Source organism: Amblyomma mixtum, chromosome 2, assembly GCF_055824585.1.
Source record: "Amblyomma mixtum isolate Tamu chromosome 2, ASM5582458v1, whole genome shotgun sequence".
Lineage (NCBI taxonomy): Eukaryota > Metazoa > Arthropoda > Arachnida > Ixodida > Ixodidae > Amblyomma > Amblyomma mixtum.
Window position 1 is genome coordinate 261,558,107 of NC_143013.1, and position 21,233 is coordinate 261,579,339.

The 21,233-nt window shown below is 53.0% G+C and overlaps 1 protein-coding gene across 3 annotated transcripts; it reads left to right on the forward strand.

The window, feature by feature from the left end:
• The first annotated feature begins 10,643 nt into the window (after window positions 1-10,643).
• Window positions 10,644-21,233, forward strand: LOC149363768 (uncharacterized). Of its 3 annotated transcripts, none has more exons than XM_089573710.1 (5): window positions 10,644-11,239; window positions 13,904-14,065; window positions 19,159-19,258; window positions 19,291-19,440; window positions 21,038-21,233. In XM_089573710.1, exons 1-4 carry the CDS (start codon window positions 10,985-10,987, stop codon window positions 19,428-19,430), a joined length of 657 nt encoding a protein of 218 aa, XP_089429836.1. In that variant the 5' UTR covers window positions 10,644-10,984; the 3' UTR covers window positions 19,431-19,440; window positions 21,038-21,233. The 3 variants fall into 3 exon arrangements, with proteins under 3 accessions (XP_089429836.1, XP_089429837.1, XP_089429835.1); XM_089573711.1 differs by having other exon boundaries at window positions 19,291-19,339; XM_089573709.1 differs by having other exon boundaries at window positions 10,645-11,239; window positions 19,159-19,339.

The following is a 21,233-nucleotide window of genomic DNA, read 5'->3' on the forward strand; positions in this document are numbered from 1 at the left end:
ACATCATCTGGAACGTTATGCCGCAAACGGTTGGCATGATAGACATTTTTACGACGCGTGTGTCAACGACTGTCTCGATAAGACAGTCGTTGATAAGACAGGCTCTCCACAGATAAGAGGTCGCGCTCATATTCTCAACCACAACATATCGCATTAACAGCTGTCACTGAATATCGCGGAGAGAAGTGGTGACCGTCATGGTTAAACCTTAGTCCCAGAGTAAGAGATGTGCGGGTTGTGAGACATCATAAATAGGACGCAGATCAGCTGTTGAAGTAGAAATTAAAATATGGCCCGGGCACTCACGCGTGCCTTACATCATTGCGCTGGGGTGCGAGTGTGGGAAAGCAACTGGCAGAAGCAGCAGTCTGTCATGTTTGTTCGGTTGTGTGCTGTCATCACCCCCCCCCCCCCATTATGCTGAGAAATTTGCAGGGGCACCCGGCGAACGCGGGAGCCGCATTTCCGTACCGACGAAATCCTGCATGGCAAGTTTTGTTTTTGACAGGACGTCCTGGTAGCCAATACACTAGATCTGTTCAGCTAAAACCTTGTAGGCTAATCCAAGCTACCACCCGAAAGTCTTTTATCTATTAATGCATCCGGGATTTTTCGCTCACGGCCAACAGCGGCGACCACGACACCGGCTTTTCTGCGGCACGCTGCCCTTTAAGCTATCGCGCTAAAACGCGAAGTCTTTCTGAGTACGTTAGCATGACCACCCCACAGAGAGGAGGTCATTGATAAACGCAACCGACCACCTTTGAGGCTGCGGTAGACCAACAGGCAGAGAACCGCATCTCCTTTCCTGCCAAATTTCGCGGCACACAATTTCCTAACCTCGATCTTCGCTAAACCTCTGTATGCACCTTTAGAGCAAGTAGAGATTTCTATATACACCTTTAGCTCGCCGCGGTGGCTCAGTGGTTCAGGTGGCTCACCCGAAAGACGCGGGTTTGCTCCCGCCTTGTTGTTGCAGCTGAGAGAAGGATGAAAAGGAAATTGCAAGGGCCTGCCAACTGGCTCGAGCGGAACCACCACCCCTGCCATGTGCAGATAGCGGAGAGTCAAAACATCAGAGGAAGGAGAAAAAAAGAAACGAAAAGAAAATACAAGACGCGCGTCGCAGCAACAGCGTCCGCCGAAGCGGACGCTGGCTGAAAAAGCAGATAAACGGCCTTAGCCGCGCTTCGTCACCACCTCGTTCGGCGGTCGAAGGCAAAATATTAGAGGCCCTTGGAACTGTTCCTCGTTAGTACACGTTAAAGAACCCCAAGTGGTCGAAATTTGTGGAGCCCTTCAATACGGCGTCTGTCACAACCTGTCTATGGGACGCTAAATCCCATAAAGCAAACCAATCAAAACATCTTGTAATCTCGGTCCAGGCTAGCGTTGTGATTTTGAAGTTGGGGAATCGAACCAGGGCCGCCGGAGTGCGAGACGAGCACGCTAACCACACCACCAGGCCAGCTCGATGGTTTGGAATGAACAAAGGCTCGTTTAGAGAATATGGTGTCGTCGTTCACTCCCATCTTCCTCCCTTCCCTTACGGCGCGGTTCAAGTGTCCACAGTGATATGCGAAACAGATACTACGCAATTTCCTTCCCTCAAAAACCTATTTACCGCGCAGCAAGGCGTCGCGCCTAAGGGACGATGGCATTCTGTGGACACCCTGGCAGCGTTGCAAGAGCTGTCGCGTTCCACACTCAGAGGCAAAGCTTAAGCGTTCTCCAAATTTTAATGCTGCTGAGAAAACTGATGCAATTTTTTGTTTTATTAGGTCGAAATTAGCGCTTTATTAGGTCGAAATTAGCGCTTTATTATTACACTTTGATTATTTCATTGTGACGCAAATGTATTGGTGGGCATCGACAATTTTACGATGGCGCAGCTCACGGACGCTGTAATGAACTCGGGCGAGAGCCGATTGAGGTTCATGTCACAAGCTACAGGTTGGATTTTTCCTGCCAATTTTGGCTTTAACTCCTAGAAGACATCCCTGCGTAAACATTTCAAGTAATAAAAAATTGCCGACGATTACGTTACTTCTTAACGCGAAATATGAGCGCCGCACATCAGCTGTTTCAACTTTTCGACAGATTGAGGCAAAGAACTTGAGCAAGACATGTGTGTACCATTACAGAACACTTATTTTTCACACATATTCCTTTCACAAGAAACACTCCGCTAAGATTGGGGAACGCCAGGAGCCGCCGAGCCGTGTGGACGCGCGTCGCATGAGCTCCGGTTTAACAGCCCGCCTTTCGCGATTCTTTTCAACCTACGGCCCCGTGCCTCGTCCCAAAAGGTCAGTGAAAGTGGTCCGCTCCCACCGACACCACTTTTGGCCCGGAGACTCCCGAATTTAGCCCGCTTTCAGGGCTTTTACCGCCGCTCCGTGCCCCACCTGACTAGGCCTAACGCTAGGTCTAGCGCGGGCCGCGGAGCCGCCGGGGCTCGCCACCGCCGCCGCATTCATGGAGCCCGGCATCCTGAACGCTGCAATGGAATACACCGTAGTAGGTGAAGACGCTACCCCAGACCAGCTTGCCGACAAGAACTGGGAGCTCATCACTAGGCTTCACGACCGATATCGACGCACCGGCCCGAACGCCGGGAAGACCGCCAGCGACGCCAAGGGAACGCCGTCGACGCAGGAGCGCAGCGTCGCTGTCGGCGCCCCCCCGTCCACGGACAAGTCTAAGTCAACGCTTAAACAGAAGACATCGCCACCGAAACGCAAGCAGCCGCCGCTTCCCCGCCTGCCGACAGACGAATATAAAGTCGTTGTCAGACCCCGAGGTAGCCTGGCTCTACGCACCATAAGCCCACAAGTTATACACGCGGCAGTTTGCCGTGAACTCAACCTCCCGTATCAAGAGGCAACAGCCCATGATCGCATCCGTATCAACCCCATCAACAACACGTTTACCATCAGCACCCCCGTAAAGACCAGAGTCCTGGTTTACGTCAACCTCAAATCTCTCAAGCTGGGTGACCAAACGTACGACATGGCCGCATACATCCCACCGCCAGACGAGTCCGTAAAGGGCATCATATACAACGCCTATTGGAACGAGACGCCCGAGGAGATCATCAACGGCTTCCTCGATTATAACCCGGACATTCCCGTGGTGGCGGCCCGCCGCCTCGGCAGGTCGACCTCTATCGTGATCACCTTCGCCGGAAGCAAAGTCCCCCGCTCGATATGCTTCAGGGCAGGCCTCTTCAATTGCTTCCCCTTCCACAGCCGCGTTGAGACGTGCTTTAACTGCCGCAAGACGGGCCATCGCACCGACGTGTGTCCCAAACCTGCGACGCATCTATGCCGCAGATGCGGCGAGAACCACCCAGCCCCACCCGAAGGCGAAGAACCCAAATGCACGGCCAAATGCATCGTTTGCAACGGCTCCCACATGACGGGCGGGAGGAACTGCAAACACCGCTTCATCAAGCGCCCGCACCAGCCGTCTAAGAACGAACAAGACGCTAGCTCCACCCCCCAACCGGACCAGCAGCTGCAATTTCGCAAGTCCCGCTCCAAGGAACGCTCCAATCAAACACCGAAGGAGCGCAAGCAGAGCAAGTCCCGCGACCGATCGACATCCTATCCACCGCTCGGTTCAAGTAGAGATTCGAGTGCCAGCCGAAGGAACGCCGACTACAGCCGCTCCGACAGAAGTAGCAGCCGCTCCGGAAAACAGGTGAGCTGGGCGGCCATGGCCTCCAAAGCCACTGCTCGGGAACAGGAGCTGTTAGGCAAAATACACACACTAGAGGAGGTAATTGCATCCATGCGTCGAGAAATGGCAGAACTTAAAACCCGTCTCCAACCTACACCCAATCTAACCCCCTTAAGCAAACCTACACCTCAACCACCCTTACAGCAGACGCCCACGCGCAAACCGCAGACGCAAACACCGAGCTCTCCCACAAAAGCGATGGAACTCGACGCGCCCGCCAGCCTTAAACGCCCAGCACCCCCTGAAGTGGAAGCAGGCCAGAAACGCACCGCCGAAGCCTCCCATGAGGAGGAACCGCAACCCAAAGCCAAACTCACCATAATGGACAAAGTCAGCGCAAAGATTACTGCCTCAGAAGAGATTATCAAATCCGCACTCAACGCCGAGTTAGACTTGAGATTCGCGGCGTTTGAGGCCAGATTTGCGCACAGACTAAATGAAGTCTTTCAACAATTCTCGGACCGCTTGACGGCCGTTGAAGCTAGACTCCCACTCCCACCCAGCCCAAACCCATCTCAAACACTAACTCCCCAACTGCCGCAACATGGCCCCTCGGCAGCAGCAAATTAACGTATGGCAGTGGAACTGCAGGGGGTTCCGCAACAAGCGGGGCAACCTGCAGCTTCACATTCAACACTCGGCAAACAAGCCGGACATTATAGCGCTCCAGGAATCCAATAGTCCGGTCAAATTACCGGGCTTTAAAGCCTTCACCCCTGCAGACTCGACGGCGACGCTAGCCCCGGTCACTGCGACGCTGGTCCAAAGGAACATAACCGCGATCCAACACACCATAGATAGTTCGAGTGCGCAATACACGCTCCTCGAAATCGTACCCAGAAAGAAGGGGGATGCCAACCTCTTCGTACTGAATCTGTACAGCTCGCCAAAAGACAGGGGGCCGGGAATTCCTGACCTCCTCCAAAAAGTCACGCGCTTGGCTGCCAGAGCACTACTATTAGTAGTGGGCGACTTTAACGCTCACCACTCGGCTTGGGGTTATCGCAATACCAACCCCAAAGGCACTAGGCTGTGGCAGACAATCCAAAACTTAGGTCTCACCATTCTAAACGACCCCCAAGCGGTGACGCGAATCGGCAATAGTGTTAGTGCGGACACATCGCCAGACCTCACCCTGAGCAAAAACGTGCGCGAAGCGCAATGGTCAAACACCGGACACACGCTAGGCAGCGACCACTACATCGTATCCACGACTTTTAATACCACGCCACACAAACCCCCACCCGCGCGCACCAGAATCACAGACTGGGACAAGTTCAGACGCCTCCGGGAACAAACCGCACCCACGCACATAGACGACCTCGCTGAGTGGACTCGCACGCTCAAAGAGGACGTCTCAGCCACCACGGTAGACACACAAACCACGGACCCACATCAAACCACGGACATGAAACTCCTGCACATGTGGGAGGCGAACGCCAGCATACTCAAACGCTGGAAAACCCAGCGTCACAACAGACAGCTCAGACGCCGAGCAGCGCAGCTAGAAAGACAGATCGAAGCGTACACGCTAGAACTGGAGAAACAACAATGGGGACAGATTTGCGACAATCTAACCGGACAACTGGGAAGCAAGAAAACATGGCTCCTGCTCCGGCACCTGCTAGATCCCACGCAGACGAAGTCCACACAGCGTGATCAATTTGCACAGCTCATACACCAACACCAAGGCACGAACGCAGAGCTGCTTGCAGACCTGCGAAACCGTTACCTTAACACGTCACACACAGACCCGCTTCCCGCGTACGAGGGACTCCCCAACGAGACCCTAGACGCGGACATCACGGACGCCGAAGTGTGGTTTGCACTCGGCAAACTCCGCACCACCTCTGCGGCGGGACCAGATGGAGTAACCAATAAGACACTCAGAAACTTAGACCTGACGTCGGTGACGGCACTGACAGACTTGATGAATTCGTACTGGAGGGAAGGCGAGATCCCGCAGGTATGGAAACACGCCAGGGTCACATTCATCCCGAAACCAGGCAAAAAACTCTCTATAGAAAACCTCCGCCCCATATCCTTAACATCGTGCGTGGGAAAGCTCATGGAGCACGTTGTCCTCAACAGGCTACAAAGCTACGCGGAGGACGGCGACCTCATCCCACACACGATGGTAGGATTCAGAGCGAACCTATCCACGCAAGACGTCATGCTCCAACTCTCGAGAGACGTCCTAGACCCTTCATACAGGAAAGGCACGAAGGCCATCTTAGGTTTAGACCTAAAAAAGGCCTTCGACAACGTTTCACACGAAGCCATTCTCACGAACCTCTCGCGCATCGACCCAGGGGAGAGAACGTTCAATTACGTTCGCTCTTTCCTCTCGGAGAGAACGGCTGAGCTATCGCTCGGAGGTCTCGCGTCCGATCCCATCCCCCTAGGAAGCAGAGGCACGCCGCAAGGCTCGGTCCTCTCGCCCTTCCTATTCAACCTCTCTCTAATCACGCTACCCCCGAAACTGGCTGCAATCGAGGGTCTACAACACAGCTTATACGCGGACGACATCACCCTGTGGATGTCCACGGGTAGTGACGGCCAAATAGAGGAGACGCTGCAGGAGGCCGTCAACGTAATCGAGTCGCATGCCTCTGGCGCGGGGCTCGAATGCTCGCATCCTAAATCAGAATTGCTTGTGCTCAGAGACAGACCGAGAGGCAGCCTCACAGGCCAGGCACCCCCACCTTCACTACACATAAATGTAGGAGGACACCCTATCAAGGAAGTATCTACCATTAGAATTCTCGGGATGCTCATTGAGAGCAACCGCAGGAATAGCAAAACGATAGGCAAACTGACCGCCACGGTCAATCAAACCACCCGGCTCATACGACGAATAGCAAACAAGAGACGCGGCATGAGGGAGAACGACCTCTGCCGACTGATCCAAGCATTCGTCCTCAGTAGGTTCGTGTACACTCTGCCGTACCTGCACCTCTATCAAGCGGAAAAGATCAAGATAGAGTGCCTCATCCGTCAAGCTTACAAGACAGCGCTCAGTCTACCGCACAACACGCCTACCGACAGATTGCTAGCCCTTGGCATAAACAACACGCTACCCGAACTGTGCGAAGCACACCTCACTTCCCAGTATGCACGTCTCACGCGATCCAAGGCAGGTAGGGCCATCCTGCACCGTATAAAGATAAACGCCGAACCCCTAACCGAGGACTCGAAACAACTTTTCCCCGAAGTACACAGATTGCTCACTGTCAAACCCCTACCTAAGAACATGCACCCTACGCACCACGAGGGAAGGCGCAAGGCGAGAGCCCGCGCCTTACACGCCAAATACAAGGACTACCCCGCGGCCGCTTACGTGGACGCGGCGGAATATCTAACACCGCACAAAGCGTACGCGATAGGCGCAGTGACCGGGACCGGTTCGCCCCTAACAGCCGCCACGATACACACCACCTCCTCCGAGACGGCGGAGGAAGCGGCAATTGCATTAGCCATAGCCAACACGTCAGCTGACATTATTTTCAGCGATTCCAAAGCAGCCATACGCAACTTTGCGAGGGGCCGCGTCTCCCCCATCTCCCTCCAAATCCTCAAAAGCACCCGCCACACCCCCGCAAGGGAGATCGAGTTGTTATGGGTTCCAGCCCACTCGGGCAACCCGGGGAACGAGGCAGCCCACGATTACGCCCGAGGTTTCGTCGGCCGGGCAGTGGGCTCCTCTGACTCGAGTTTCTCGAGGGATGGCCTGAACTCGTTTCACGACATAACACACCACTTTCGCCTCGAAAGACGCATCTTCCCTCCACCGCATAAATCGCTCACGAAGACCCAGGAGACCACCTGGCGTCGCTTGCAAACCCATTCCCACCCGAACCCGGCGGTACTTTCGCTCATGTACCCCGGGCAATACTCGCCCCAATGTAACAAGTGCGGCGACAGAGCCACACTAGACCACATCCTGTGGAACTGTCCAGAGGATCCACCTCCCCCGGACCTAATTCAGCTCCTAACTTCCGAGCAGTGGGAGGCCGTGCTGCTCAGCTCCGACCCGGGGATCCAACTCCGGGCAGTGGAGCGAGCCAACGAGGTCGCCGTAAGCCACGGGCTGACGGCCATCTAGCGCGACCATGAACTCACCTTAAATCACTTTTTGCCGGTGGATAAAGTTTTCCAATCCAATCCAATCCGCTAAGAGTTCTTGATTGTCGTGAACGAAGCTTTGTGGTCGGAGAAATAGACGGATATATGTTCGACTTGCTGCGCCAATGCCTGGTTCTCAAGCAAAAGGTCTATGCAAGTATTTCGCGAGGTTGTCACAGCCGTGGGAGGCGTTACGAGCGAGAGGAACGGGATGTTCTCCCACCTGAGTGGTAAGGAATTACTGTTTTTTTTTGTCTGTATATATATATTTAAGGCCCCACCCAACCTGCCTCCCTGGCAGTTTGCAGTTAATGGTTAATCGCGAGAGCTCGCTCAAAGTTGCCAGCGCGAACGCATACAGCTAGCCCACATCCTCTCCGATCACCCCACGTACCTATAAGCTCGATTCAGGCATCCACTAAACCACGGAGCCAGTTATGCACACTTGCTTTTTTTAACATGATCGGAGTGTAAAACGTCGAAGCCAACGCCAATGAACACATGAACGCCGACGGCCTATGGCTTCAGCGCGGCGTTTCTGGCACAACGTTGTCAATGTCTGCAGCCCACATCTCTCTCTCGTAACCCCACGTACCTATGAGCACAATTCAGGCGCCCGCTGTCCCAGGGAGCCAGTTATGCGCATTTCCTTTCCTTAAATTGACCGCAGTGTAAAACGTTATCAACGCCAACGCCAATGAAAACAGCGAACGCCGAAGGCCTATGGCATCATCGCGGCGTTTCTGGCACAATGTTGTCAATGCCAACCCATGCAGCGCACATCTGTCACTACCGCCACGTAGATTAAAGCACGATTGAGGTGTATACTGTTCGAAGAGGGCAGTTGTGCGCCTTCTCTCTTGTTCAGGTGTCCACCGAGATGTGTGAGACAGTGCGCCATTTGCTTTCCTCAAAAACCAATTTACCCATTCTTGCCCTCGGCCTTCCGAGCTGCGGCTCCATTGGTTTCGCAGGTTTCGCGACTGAGGTGTCCACTGCCGGTTACAGCGGACAACGGCGACGGCGACGCCGCGATACGCAGAAATGGGCGCCAAAGAGCTGCGCTCTAAAATTGGCAGTGGATTACGTCTGCTATGCCAGGATATAGGCAGCGTGAGGTGAGGGCGAGGTGTGCACATCTCGGGCACCTGAACCAGAGGAGGGAAGACGCATAACTTCCTCTTGGAACAGTGGCCACCTCAACCGTGCTTTAAGCTAAGCGGCGGTAGTGACAGGTGCTCGCTGCATGCGTTGGCATTGACAACGTTGTGTCAGAAACGCGGCGCTGAAACCATAGGCCGTCGGCGTTGTGTTCATTGGCGTTGGCCTTAACAATGTTTTACACTCAGGTCATTTTAAGGAAAGGTAGTGAGCATAATGGCTCCCTGAGTCAGTGCACACCTGAATCCTGCTTATAGGTACGTGGGGTGATGAGAAAGAAAGATGAGCTGCAGGCATTCATAAGCTTGCGCCAGAAACGCGGCGCTGAAGGCGTAGGCCGTCGGCGTTCATTGCGTTCCTTGGCGTTGTGAACGGTGTCAGCACAACAACCGGAGGAGCAGTGGGAGGCCACCCTGTCCAGCTCGGTCGTAGCAACATAGCGGAATGTGATAATCCAGCCCAGAGCGGCTGCAAAGGCCGCCAGGGTCTTAAATTGGACTCCACTCGCTGTAGCTCTTCTCCACTCTTACTTTCCTTTTTACCAATAAATGTCTGTTCTACTACTACTACTAATACACCCCGATCATTTTAAAGAAAAGACGGCGAGTGCGCGCGGCGAGGGACGCCAGCTGTGCGTAGTGACGTCACTTGCCCGTCGCACCCAGAACATCACAGGGAAAGACGGGAAAAGAGGGCGGAGGCGCTGGTTAAAAGGGCCGGGAACTTCAGGGCGAATGAGGTTGCCTACGTGGACGCAGCGAGTGGCAGGTCGGGGGCGGCGGTCGCCTCAGTAGTCGACGGCCGAGGTGCACCAGTCGCCGCCGCCTCTGTTAGGAGTAGAAACATAGATACGGCCGAGGAGGTCGCAATAGCGCTTGCTTGCGCCGGAACCAAGGCTAGTTTGATTCTTAGTGACAGCAAAACAGCAATCTGCAACATCGGAAAGGGCAGGGTCTCGCCAGAAACGGCTCGAATTCTGTCCGCAGCCAAAATTGATCGCAAGATCACCTTAATTTGGGTCCCAGCACACACATCCGTCCCCGGTAACGAGGCGGCCCACATGTTAGCCCGAGATCTCTACTTCCGGGTAACTGTAGAGCCACCCGACCCCCAGGGGATGGACGAACGTTTGCAAACATACGCGGAAATCGCCGTGCACTACCGGTTAGGCAGGCGTCTAATGCCACCACCAGATCCAAACTTAACCAATACAGAGGCCATCGCCTGGCGACGATTACAGGCCGGAAATTTCGTTAACCCTGTCTGGTTATTTCAAACCACTTTAGACGATAAAAAAGATGACAAATGTAAGACCTGCGGAGCGAGGGGGACCCTCGATCATATAATTTGGCAATGCCCTGGATCCCCGGGTGCTGAGGACAATATTAAGAGTAGAGAAGCCTGGGAGGCCCTTCTGCGAAGCGAGGTCCCCGCCGACCAGAAACGAGCTGTCCGCCTGGCGGCTGAAGCCGCGAAGAGACAATGTATCTTCGCCAGTCTTTAGTCGCGGAGGTCCCGTCCCCCGTCCCCTAGGCCTGCGTGCCAGGGACGGGGAGTAGGGGGCCTCCTACATCGGTGGAAATAAAAGTTATCATCATCATCTCATGCGCAGTATGGCAGTGCAAGAGAGCACGCGACATGGCGAGACTGAGGGCATTGTCGCTCACGCTATAATATCCACATAGCACCCGTCTCCACTTTACTATCACCAACATTCAGCGTGCTAATCGGGGGAAAAAAAAAGCTCGCTGCGCATGCGCACGAGATCTTCCGAACGTCTCGCGCTCTGGATTAGCAGCAGAAGCGCTGACGGCACTTGTCAGCGAACGCGTCTGGCGGAGGCCAGAGCTACAACACTTCCGAGGCATTTCCGACTTCACCCTTAGGCGTGGGCACGAGGCACACAGCGCTGCTGGGGCACACCGGCGACGAGGTCCACTTCAGCCACGTCACCATGGCTGCACACACGCTGAGGAGATACCGCAGCAGCACCGTGACGAACTCTTGGAACTCAGTGGCCATCGGTTGTGGCGCACGGCTCGTTCGCTCGGCTCAACGCCCGGGCTTCCAGCGCCTGAATCTTCGACGGTGGACATCGCTGCGATGGCCTGAACTGCACGCTAGCCTGGTATGCGTCCTGGGGTGTGTTGTCGCCATCGTAGCGGCGTCTTCCCAGCAAGAGGAGCAGGAGCGGGCGCAGGCCGAAAAGGTAGGAAACGCACAACCTGTAGTCTACAAAAGTTTTGTAGGAAAAGCTGCCAATTTTCTCTGCAATTTTCTCGCGCTTTGAGTAACATCTGGTTGGTCTGGTTTATGGGCTACGTACCAAAGTGACTCAGGCTACGAGAGGCCGTAGTGAAGGACTCCGGATATTTCCAACACCTGGGGCTTAACGTGCACTGACATTGCACAGTATACAAGTCTCTAAAATTTTGCCTCCACCGAAATTCAACCACCGCGGCCCGGATCGGACTGGCGTCTTTCATGTCAGCAGCCCAGCACTATAACCACTGAGCCACCGCAGAGGTTGAGTAACCTCTGCTAGACCCTAAATGAACAACGGCTATGAGGAGGCCTCAGTCAGCTGACGAACATTGGACATTTCTCTTTGTCTGAGCTGAGGCATAGGCGCGTCCTGTTCTTGAAACGATCACTAGCGGGATGCAGCTTCCATCACGTCCCTCTTTCATCTTCGGCTGCGAAAAATTTTTGTCTGCTACAGTCTTTCAACCATAGATGTTACAAAGTACAAAAGAGCTCCGCCTTAACCTCTGCAGCAAATATTGCTGAGTTCGAACATTTATTGAACATCCTATATCAGATAATTAAATCGAGAAAACAACATAGACGGCTGTTTAATGGACCATCGTTTTGTTGGTTGGACTGAAAACTCTCTGCGTTAGTACTCCGAAAGCGAGGCTCTTCCTAATGCCACCACAAAGTGCAGTTCAAAGAATTTTACGTAGCATGCAATATGCGGCAAATGTCATTTCTTTATCTTTTTTATCAAGTTCGCGTGGGTAATAGTCCATATCGCTACCACTCGTGACGTATACATCGCATGTTTTAGAGCGCAGCTCTTTCGCGCCCGTTTCTGCGTTTCGTGGTGTCATCGTCGCCGTTGTCCATTGTAACCAGCAGTGGACAACTTAGTCGAGCTTTAAGCTGCGAACCAATGTAGCGGGAGCTTGCAAAGCGAAGGAAAGGCGCATAATTGCCCTCTTGGAACAGTGGACACCTCAATCATGCTTTAAGCTACGTGGCGGTAGTGCGCTGCATGCGTTGGCATTGACAACGCTATGCCAGATACGCGGCGCTGAAGCCGTAGGCCGTCGACGTTCGTTGTGTTCATTGGCGTTGGCGTTGACAACGCTTTACACGCTGATCATTTTATGAAAAGAAAGTGCGCATAACTAGCCCCCTGAGGCAGTGGACGCCTGAATCGAGCTTATAGCTATGTACATACGTGGAGTGATGAGAGAGAGAGATGTGGGCTGCGTCATTGACGGCGTTGTGCCAGAAACGCCGCGCTGAAGCCATAGGCCGTCGGCGTTCATTCTGTTCACTGGCCTTTGCTTTGACAACGTTTTACATTCCGATCATTTTAAGGCAAGGAAGTGCGCATAACTGGCTTCCTGGGTCAGTGGATGCCTGAATCGCACTTATAGGTACGTGGGTGATGAGAGAGAGATGTGAGCTGCATGCGTTAGCACTGACAAGTGCGAGCGAACTCTCGCGATCAACCATTAGCTACCACCGGCCATGGTGGCAGGGTAGGTGGGGACTCTAATGCACTTACATATCAAGGAAAACAGAAATTTCTTAACACTTATGCGGGAGAATATCCCGTTTCTCTCGCTCGTAACGCCTCCCACAGCTGTGAAAATTCCTCGTCTTTGAGAACCAGACATTGATGCAGCAAGTCGAGGATATATCCATATATTCTGCGACCACAATGCTTCCTTCATGACAATAACTGTTTGTGGAGTGTTTCTTGAAGAAGAAAAAGATGTGTGAAAAATAAGAAGTCTAATTGTATATATATCTTGCTCGAACTCTTTGCCTTAATCTATCGAAAAGCTGGACCAGCTGATGAGCTGCGCTCAAATTTGTCATCAGGAAGTGACGTAATATTAAGTGTCCATTTGCGGAAAGCAATGGCGGGGTTTAAAGGAGAAAGGCTTTCTGGCTTAGTCAGGCCATGGCAATCAGCGCCGTATCGGAAATTCAAAACACCCGTGTACTGTGTGATATTAGTGCACGTTATTGTCGAAATTTCCGGAGCCCTTTACTGCGGCGTGCCTCGTAGCCAAACAGCTTTGGGGCGTTTAACCCCCATAAACCATAAACTAAGCAATTGGACCTTCAAGTGGAGGAGCAGTGGTGGTGTTGCAGCCACGTGACATTTTTCTCGTTCCCTCCTTTATCCCTTCTTGAAGGCGCGGTTGACGTGTCCACACACATTTCTCTCGTTCCCTCCTGTATTCCTTCCCTTAAGGCGCAGTTGACGTGTCCACACAGATGTCACACAAACGTGAACCATTATTTTTCCTCAAAAATTCATTTTTCATTTACATTTTCCTCCTTTCTTTCTCTCCCTCTATCCCTTTCCTGTCGGCGCGGTTTGGGTGTCTACTAAGATGTAAAAGATACTGCTCAATTTCCTTTCCTGAAAAACTGAACCGAACAAATTAAGTGGGCCGCCGGCGCACCGGCGTTCATTGGGTTCACTGCCGTTGGCGCTGACACGTAGCTTGCCCGGCGCCGCTATTTTATCGGTGGGCTGGCTCCGTCGGCGCGGCTGACGAACGATGGTCGGTGTCTGTGCGGTGGATTGTGTTGGGGGTCGTGTGACTGTGTGTTCTTTCCGCAGCCGCCTGCATCGACCGTTCCTTGGAACTGCGCCACCGTTTGCCCCGTTTGGCATCGTCGTCCCGCTGCCGCGGGACCGCCAGGCAGGACGTCGGTAGGAGCGAGCGCCGCCGAGGAACCGGTGTTTAAACACGCCTACAGACTTTGCCCGACGAACTCCACTGTGAGTCCATTGCCGTTTTTCTTTGTTCCTTGTTGGTGTTTGGTTCTTAACCATTATTTTCATGATGACATAATTTCGTTTTGCTTCTTTTAACGCGCAAGGTTTTCGCCAGCCCGACATGACTTTTTTTGCGAAAGCATCACTCCAACAGCCAACGCGAGACCTCAAGTGGGCGCCGTAGCAACGCTGACCTTGTTTCATTTGGGCGTAATGGTCGTGACGTGACAGTGCGCAAATTCCAAACGGGGCCTGAATTGGTTGAAATGGTCGCGACGTCGCAGTGCGCGAATTTCAAACGGGGCCAATTGTTCGGTTTGGTTTATTGCGGTTTAACGTCGCTAAGCGACTGAGGCTATGAGGGACGCCGTAGTGAAGGGCTTCGGAAATTTCGACCACCTGGGGTTCTTTAACGTGCGCTGGCATCGCACAGTACACGAGCCTCTAGAATTTCGCCTCTAATTGTACTTTGGCTAGTAACCATGCAACGAATTAAAGGGATCGTATAGTGATACTACAAGTAAGTGGGATTGAGGTTAGTTAATTGCTTAATTAACCAATTAGCCTTATCAACCTTTCTAGTTGCACCAGATAAATAAATAAACCGAGTACGAAATTGGTAGAGTTTTGGTCGAGACCCTAGTTTTTTTTTTTTTATCGAACTAGCGTCTCCGGAGTGCGAGACGATCACGCTAACCGCTCCGCCATGCCAGCTCGATGGTTTCCGCGGTTTCTGCGTTCACTCACATCTTCCGCCCTTCCCGTTACGGCGAGGTTCAGGTGTACACCGAGATATGCGACACCTATATATATACATTTCCTTTCCTCAAAAACGAACTTTCCGACGAGCAAGGCATAGAACAGAAAGGGCGATGGCGTTCTGTGGGCTCCCTGGCAGCGTTGCAAGACGCTGTCGCGTTCCACTCGTGGAGGCGAAGCTTAAGATCTTTTCCCACATCAGTGACACAAGTAGCAATCGCCGCGCTTAAGGTTTTCGCCTCACCGCACTTTAGGTCAACAAAATGCCCCCCCCCCCCCCCCCCCCTGAATTTTTTCGTTAATCGACTCGCGGTGTTGTGGCGTAGGCGTAGTCTTTTTGTCGCCATCATACAGGGCAGGTGCTCACTGCACCTTTGGCGTCAATGGGCGCGTGATTGTTGTGGATGTTTTCGTCTATGCCCGCAGGACTCTTTTCATTAAGTCACTCGTGGCTTGACAAACGAGTTCTTCCGGTCCATCGCACCACATTTTTTTTTAAAGATGTGCCCCACGTCTTGCTGGGGGTCTTTGATTGCATAATCTGAACGAACAAACGTAGCGTTTAAACAGGACACAGAAAGATGAGGACAGGACCTGTGTCCTGTTTAAACGCTACGTTTGTTCGTTCAGATTATGTATGACCAACTGGCCCCACAGTGTACTCTGTTAAACTTCATGTCTTTTATTGCGTTTTGGACAGGCAACGCGCCATCAGGGGGCCCGGACAGGGCGCGTCTAGCTATCACGCCAAGGAGCTTGGGAAGCTAACTCGGCCAGTACGCTTAGAGCACGCGTGGGTCGCCCTTCAGGGCGACAACTTTGAGGCCACGCTAGTCTGGGGCCAGAGCGCGAGCCGGTTAGACCGGGTTTACATTCCCTCCGCTCTGGCACCTGGATTGCTCCAGTGCGTAGTCCTACCTTTTCCTCTGACCTTAAGTTAGGTGACCGCTTCCCCTTGTTGGTTAGCCTGCGTGCAGCGCCTGGCCGTACGATGGACCCTCTGATATGGCGTACGGATGCCGCCGTGCTTTATGACGAGCAGTGCCTTGTAGACATCCGCACTGGAGTGTAAGCTTCTGTTGCTGGTGTCGGCGAAATGTCCGCAGCTGTCTGGGATGCGCTGAAGGCGCGACATTCTCGTACGCGCGGGGTAGGCGCGGCGTGTTTACGTCATGACCGCGCTGAATGACATCCTGCGCCGCATGCGCATCGTCCGCAACGCTGGTGCACTAAATTATGCTATGCGCGAGTATCTGGAGACGCTGCGCGTGCGGTAGCTCCGCGTCCTCGAGGACAGCTCGCGCGCATCACTCTCCGCATTCTCATCTCGCCTGCCGCTCGACAACTGCGCTAACCTCGGGCAAGCCCGGGACATCAGTCAGCGCGTTGACAAGGCTAGTCACATGGAGATGGTCGTGATAGAGGACGGTTCAACCTCCTCAGACCCAGCTGTTATTCAGCGCGTCTTCACCCAGCACTTCGGCGCTCTCTTCACATCTAAGGGACTAGATAAGGAGGAGGGTAATGAGGAGTCCGTCGGCTCCTTTTGTGGGACTCAGCTCCCTGAGAACACATGCGCGGCGCTCAGGGCTCCAGCGACTTTAGAGGAGGAGTTCCGAGTAGCTTTAGGTGCCATGAACCACTCCACCGCCCCTGGCCCAGACGGACTTGTGACAGGCTTCTAATCGGCCTTTTTCGACATCCTCGGCCCTTGATCTCGTCAATCTCTTTCTTGAAAATGGCTCCATTCCTGTTTCGTTTAGCGTCGGCCGCATCATTCTAATCCCGAAGGAGGATGGCACTGCGTCGAACCCCTCGGCGTGGCAGCCGATCACCCTCCTTAACACCGACTACAAGCTCGTCGCCACCTTGCTTGTCCGGAGGCTCCGTGTCCACCTGCAGGACTTGGTTAGTCCCTACCATTCCTGCGCGCTACCCGGACGGTCGGTGTTTGCCTCGCTGACACTGAGTAGGGACGTGTTGGAGTACGCCTGCACCAAACGGGTCTCCGGAGTATTTGTCGCTCTGGAACAGGCAAAGGCCTTCGACTGCGTTGAGCATGGTTATTTGTTCTATGTGCTCCGCTCCCTTTGGCTCCCAGAACAGTTCGCCAATCTCCTTCGCCTACTTTATGGAGGTCTCAGTAGCCAGCTGGTTGTGAACGGCTCCACTGCACGCTCTTTCCCAGGGACGCGGGGAGTGCAACAGGGGTGTCCGCTTTCGCCGGCCCTCTTAGTCCTCGCACTCGACCCGCTGCTGCGCAGGGTTGCAGCGGAAGGGCGAATTCGGGGTTTCCCGCTGACCGGACAGGACACAGTGGTCGTCTCCAAGTACGTGGACGACACCTCACTCTCTGTGCGCGAGAGTAAGAGCTTCAACGTGTTCTTGGGTTTTTTTTCCGATTGCGCAGCTGTCTCTGGAGCGCAACTCAGCACGTCCAAGAGCCATTCCCCCCGGTTCGGCCAGTTAAGGGGCCCATTACCAGCAGCCGTTCCCTTCGTAAGCGTGGTGCGCGTGCTCATCACGCTCGTGCTCGGCGTGCTCTTAGAACCTACCGGGTTTTCTCCCCGTGTCTGGACCGGAGTTGTTAGGCGGGCAACACGCGCCCCCTCCGACGCCACGTGTTTCAGACTGTCGAAACATGCAAAGATCGCCGTGGTCAAGACGCGAGCGTGCGCTTTCGCGTTCTACGTGGCACGCGTCGCGACCATCCCGGGTCGAACGTCGGGCCGACTAGCGTCCCTGGTTGGGACATTCGTCTGGGATGGCGGGACGACACTGGTTGCCTTGCCCGCCACCTCCTACACCCCCCGACGAGCAGGGGAGGCCTCGGTCTGATCTACATCCCGGCTGTGGCGCAAGTGCTAGCGTTCAGGGTGGTTGAGACCTTGCTGGCGAGCGAGACTTATCCTGGCCGCTCGCTCATGTTATATCGGCCAAGTTCAGCGCCGCGCGCGTTTGTACCCGGGCGCCACCCTGGCCAGCAGGCGGAGAGGCCTTTGGCCTTTTACCGCGCTGTCGCGGGAATCAAATCGGTGCTTGACAGCGACCTTCCAGACGTTCACGTAGCCCACGTGCCGTGCCACACGTGTTAGTGAACTTGTCGCCTGTTCCAGCAGACGAGCAGCGCTCGACAGCTGACTCCAAATGGCGCGCTTGCGCGGAAGGTCGGCTGCCGCATGAAGTGCGGGACTTTGACGACTTTGAGTGGCTCAGGCGCTGGGGCGTCCTCCCAACGCGGCAGCTCCTGGCCGGGTGGAGCGTTGTGCCCAGTGAAGGGTGTGCAAAGTATGGGGCTCCAGAGAGCTTGTCACGTCTCGTTTGAATGTATTGTCGCCAGAACCATGTGGGCGCTTGTATGTAGATTATTTCACATGCGCGCAAACTCCGGTGCCAGGCGCCGGCGCGGCTGCGTTGAGTACTTGGATAGTGCTGCTGTTTTTATTTTGCAGCCGCGTCTCGTAATCTGGCAGTGCCTGTCTGACCGGCTCCAAACATGGCGAGGCGCGGTTCCTGCGACGCTGGCACACGCGTTTCTATGTTTTGCGGGAAGGTCGGCTCGACATGCCCCTCCAGCAAACTTGGGTTTTAGTACAGTGTTTGAGACAATGCCCTTGCTTTCGATCGGGGTTCAATCCCAGCCACGGTTGCCGAATTTCGATGAAGCCGAAATTCTAGCTGCCCGTGTACTGTTCTTATTGCATATTAAAGACACCCGGTGGCCGAAATTTCCGGAGTCCTTCACTAGGGCGTCCCTCATAGCCTGAGTCGATTGGGTCGTTAAACCCCCATAATTCATAAACCAAACCATGTTGTAGTGTGCGCGGAACAGGTACTTCGATCATTTCGCTCCCAGTGCGACGAAAATTTCAGTTCTGACGCAGCGGGCAGATGCAGCCGAAATATGCAATGAGGAAATTTTCAAAAGCTTGTGTGTCCAAGATTTTAGTCGGCGTTCGTGGCACGCTTGACGTGCCCTCGAACAAAATGAACCAGTTATGTACCCTTCTTTTCCTGAATACCAAGAGAGGGTTCAGACGGCGAATAAGACTAGACTGGGAACTAGATTGGGTTATTTGCTTTGTGCAAGCTGGCCCCGATGTCCGGAACGCGTCCGAAAAGCTAAAAACTGCGGGGAATCGAATCCAGGACTTTCAGTTGGAAGCCAAAGGTGAATATAGTACGTGCGTTAGCTGAGGCTGTAAGCTGAGTAAGTGCGTAGTTAGAAAAGTAGGGGGGGGGGGGAGGAAATAAAAATAAAAACAAAAGAAATACATTCTCATTGAAAGCATGATAAGTGCCCTCTGCGTCTTTTTTTTTCTATGTCACTATTCTAGCCACTCCACCCCTTCGTCGGCTGCGCCAGCACTTCCTGCATCGGTCCCACGACCTGTTCTGTGGACTCCGACTTGGGGACCTTCGAGGGCAGCAGGCGCTGTGTATACAAGGCGCGGCGACCCGCCTCCCAGGTCCTGCAGCTGCGAGAGAGGGTGTCCCCCCCTGCGGGATGGCGCACAGGTACCTGGTCAGTAAGCGTTCCGAGGCGACCTCGATGAACGCCGAGATGAGGGCTTCGGAAGCACCACCGAAGCTCCGTGAGCAGGCGTAAGGGTAATTCGGTAAGAAACAGCAGCAGCACTTGGTTCGGCTAGCGCTCCCGAAGACTAACTGCCACCCTCCGATAGGGCTATAATGTGCCCCAAAAGGCTGAAGCTTATACTCTGCACCCTTCTAAACAAGCTCCCTAAAACAATCGAGTGAAGTATGCCAAATGTATTCAAAAAGTGCATTTTACATCACTTAAGCGTTTGGGTGGCTTCGGAACGTATGATCGGAACGGTCGGTCGGTCGGTCGATTGTTTCGTTTCTTTTCTTTTCTTTTCTTTTCTTTCCTTTTCTTCTTTTCTTTCCTTTTCTTTCCTTCTCTTTTCTTTTCTTTCCTTCTCTTTTCTTTTCCTTTCTTTTTTCTTTTCTTTTCGCTTCGTTTCGTTTCTTTCCTTTTCTTTCCTTTTCTTTTCTCTTCTTTTCTCTTCTTTTCTTTTCTTTTCTTGTACGCATTTAAAACCAACGCCTACAGTACATTACTAAACATTTAACCACGCTGTAGCTTTTAAAATTCAGTTTTAAGTTCAAGCAGGGTTTCAGAGGCTTGATTCTAACAGCGACATTCCTCATGGTCGCGTTAATATGAAACAAAGCGTGCGTAGTGGGACCTAGTGGGACCAGAGAGTGGCACCATTGCTACGCGCATTGTTGACCACTTATCTCGCTTAGAATCTTTGCAGTGCTATCTAACAATTTAGCGTGTTACGGAGCTTAAGATTACTAGTGGAATGAAAGGGTAGCCTAATAAAGGGATTCGCACCGACGACCTTTGGTTCCCCCAACTGCGACTTCTTCAAACCTCCATTACGGCCAAACTAATTGGTTTACGACATTATAAGTGGTGTGAAACGATTAGTCTTCTTGTGTTATATACGTTGGCATCAAAAAAGTACATATTCGGATATAGCAATAAATTTGTACCTGATATACCGAAAATGGCGGCTAGTGATGAAATATTCGTTCTATATTGTTAACACTTGATGCTCACATGCTGCCTCAGCGTTTCGCTCTTTTTTTATCGTTATAATTCAGTAATCCACGATCACAGGCTGACTTCGCACTCTAAACCAGAAAGGAGTAAAAAGAGGGAGTAGGCTGTCCTCTAGCGGACTTCCTTTTATAATAAGGAGTGTTCTAGCGGCCTATTTCTAGTCGCATTCCTATTTAGAATGCAGTTTTCGCTTGCGTACCGTTGAGAACGCCAAGCAGTCGGTTATTCGCGAATCTTGAGTCACGTTGTGCCTGTCATGCCATGCTGGTTGTTGCTTTCGACGTAAACATGCATTACTAAATACGTAACTTGACCTTTGTGAACAGAGACTTTTTTTTCGGTTGTCCATACTCTGATGCGGAATCGTACACTGCATTGCTGGTCAGGCAAATTTGGAGGGAACAACAAACCGCCAGCAATACTTATTCTGGCTTGTCTGTAGAATACGAGAGTTGAAAGCGCTTCTTCAACTAACAGACACCACATACCAAATACTCCATTGGTAAAAGCACGTGGCCCTCACTTTGTGCTGCACCACAGACCGATCTTTTTATACCCATACATATGTTGTTCCGAGTGGAAAAATGAGCACGCGTGCTATAGTTTCCGTTTTATCGCAGGCCCCTGGACAAGTGGTCGTTCCTTCTCGCCGGGCTATCTGGACAAGGATGTGCTCGGTGAAGGCCATTCTGCTCCCAGCAGAAGTCCAGTGTATCCTCGTTGCGCCCCTCCACTGGTCGAATGGACGTATTCGTTAAAGTAGTAATTGAACTTAACTTTTAATAAACGCTGTGAACATATTGTCACGATCACAAA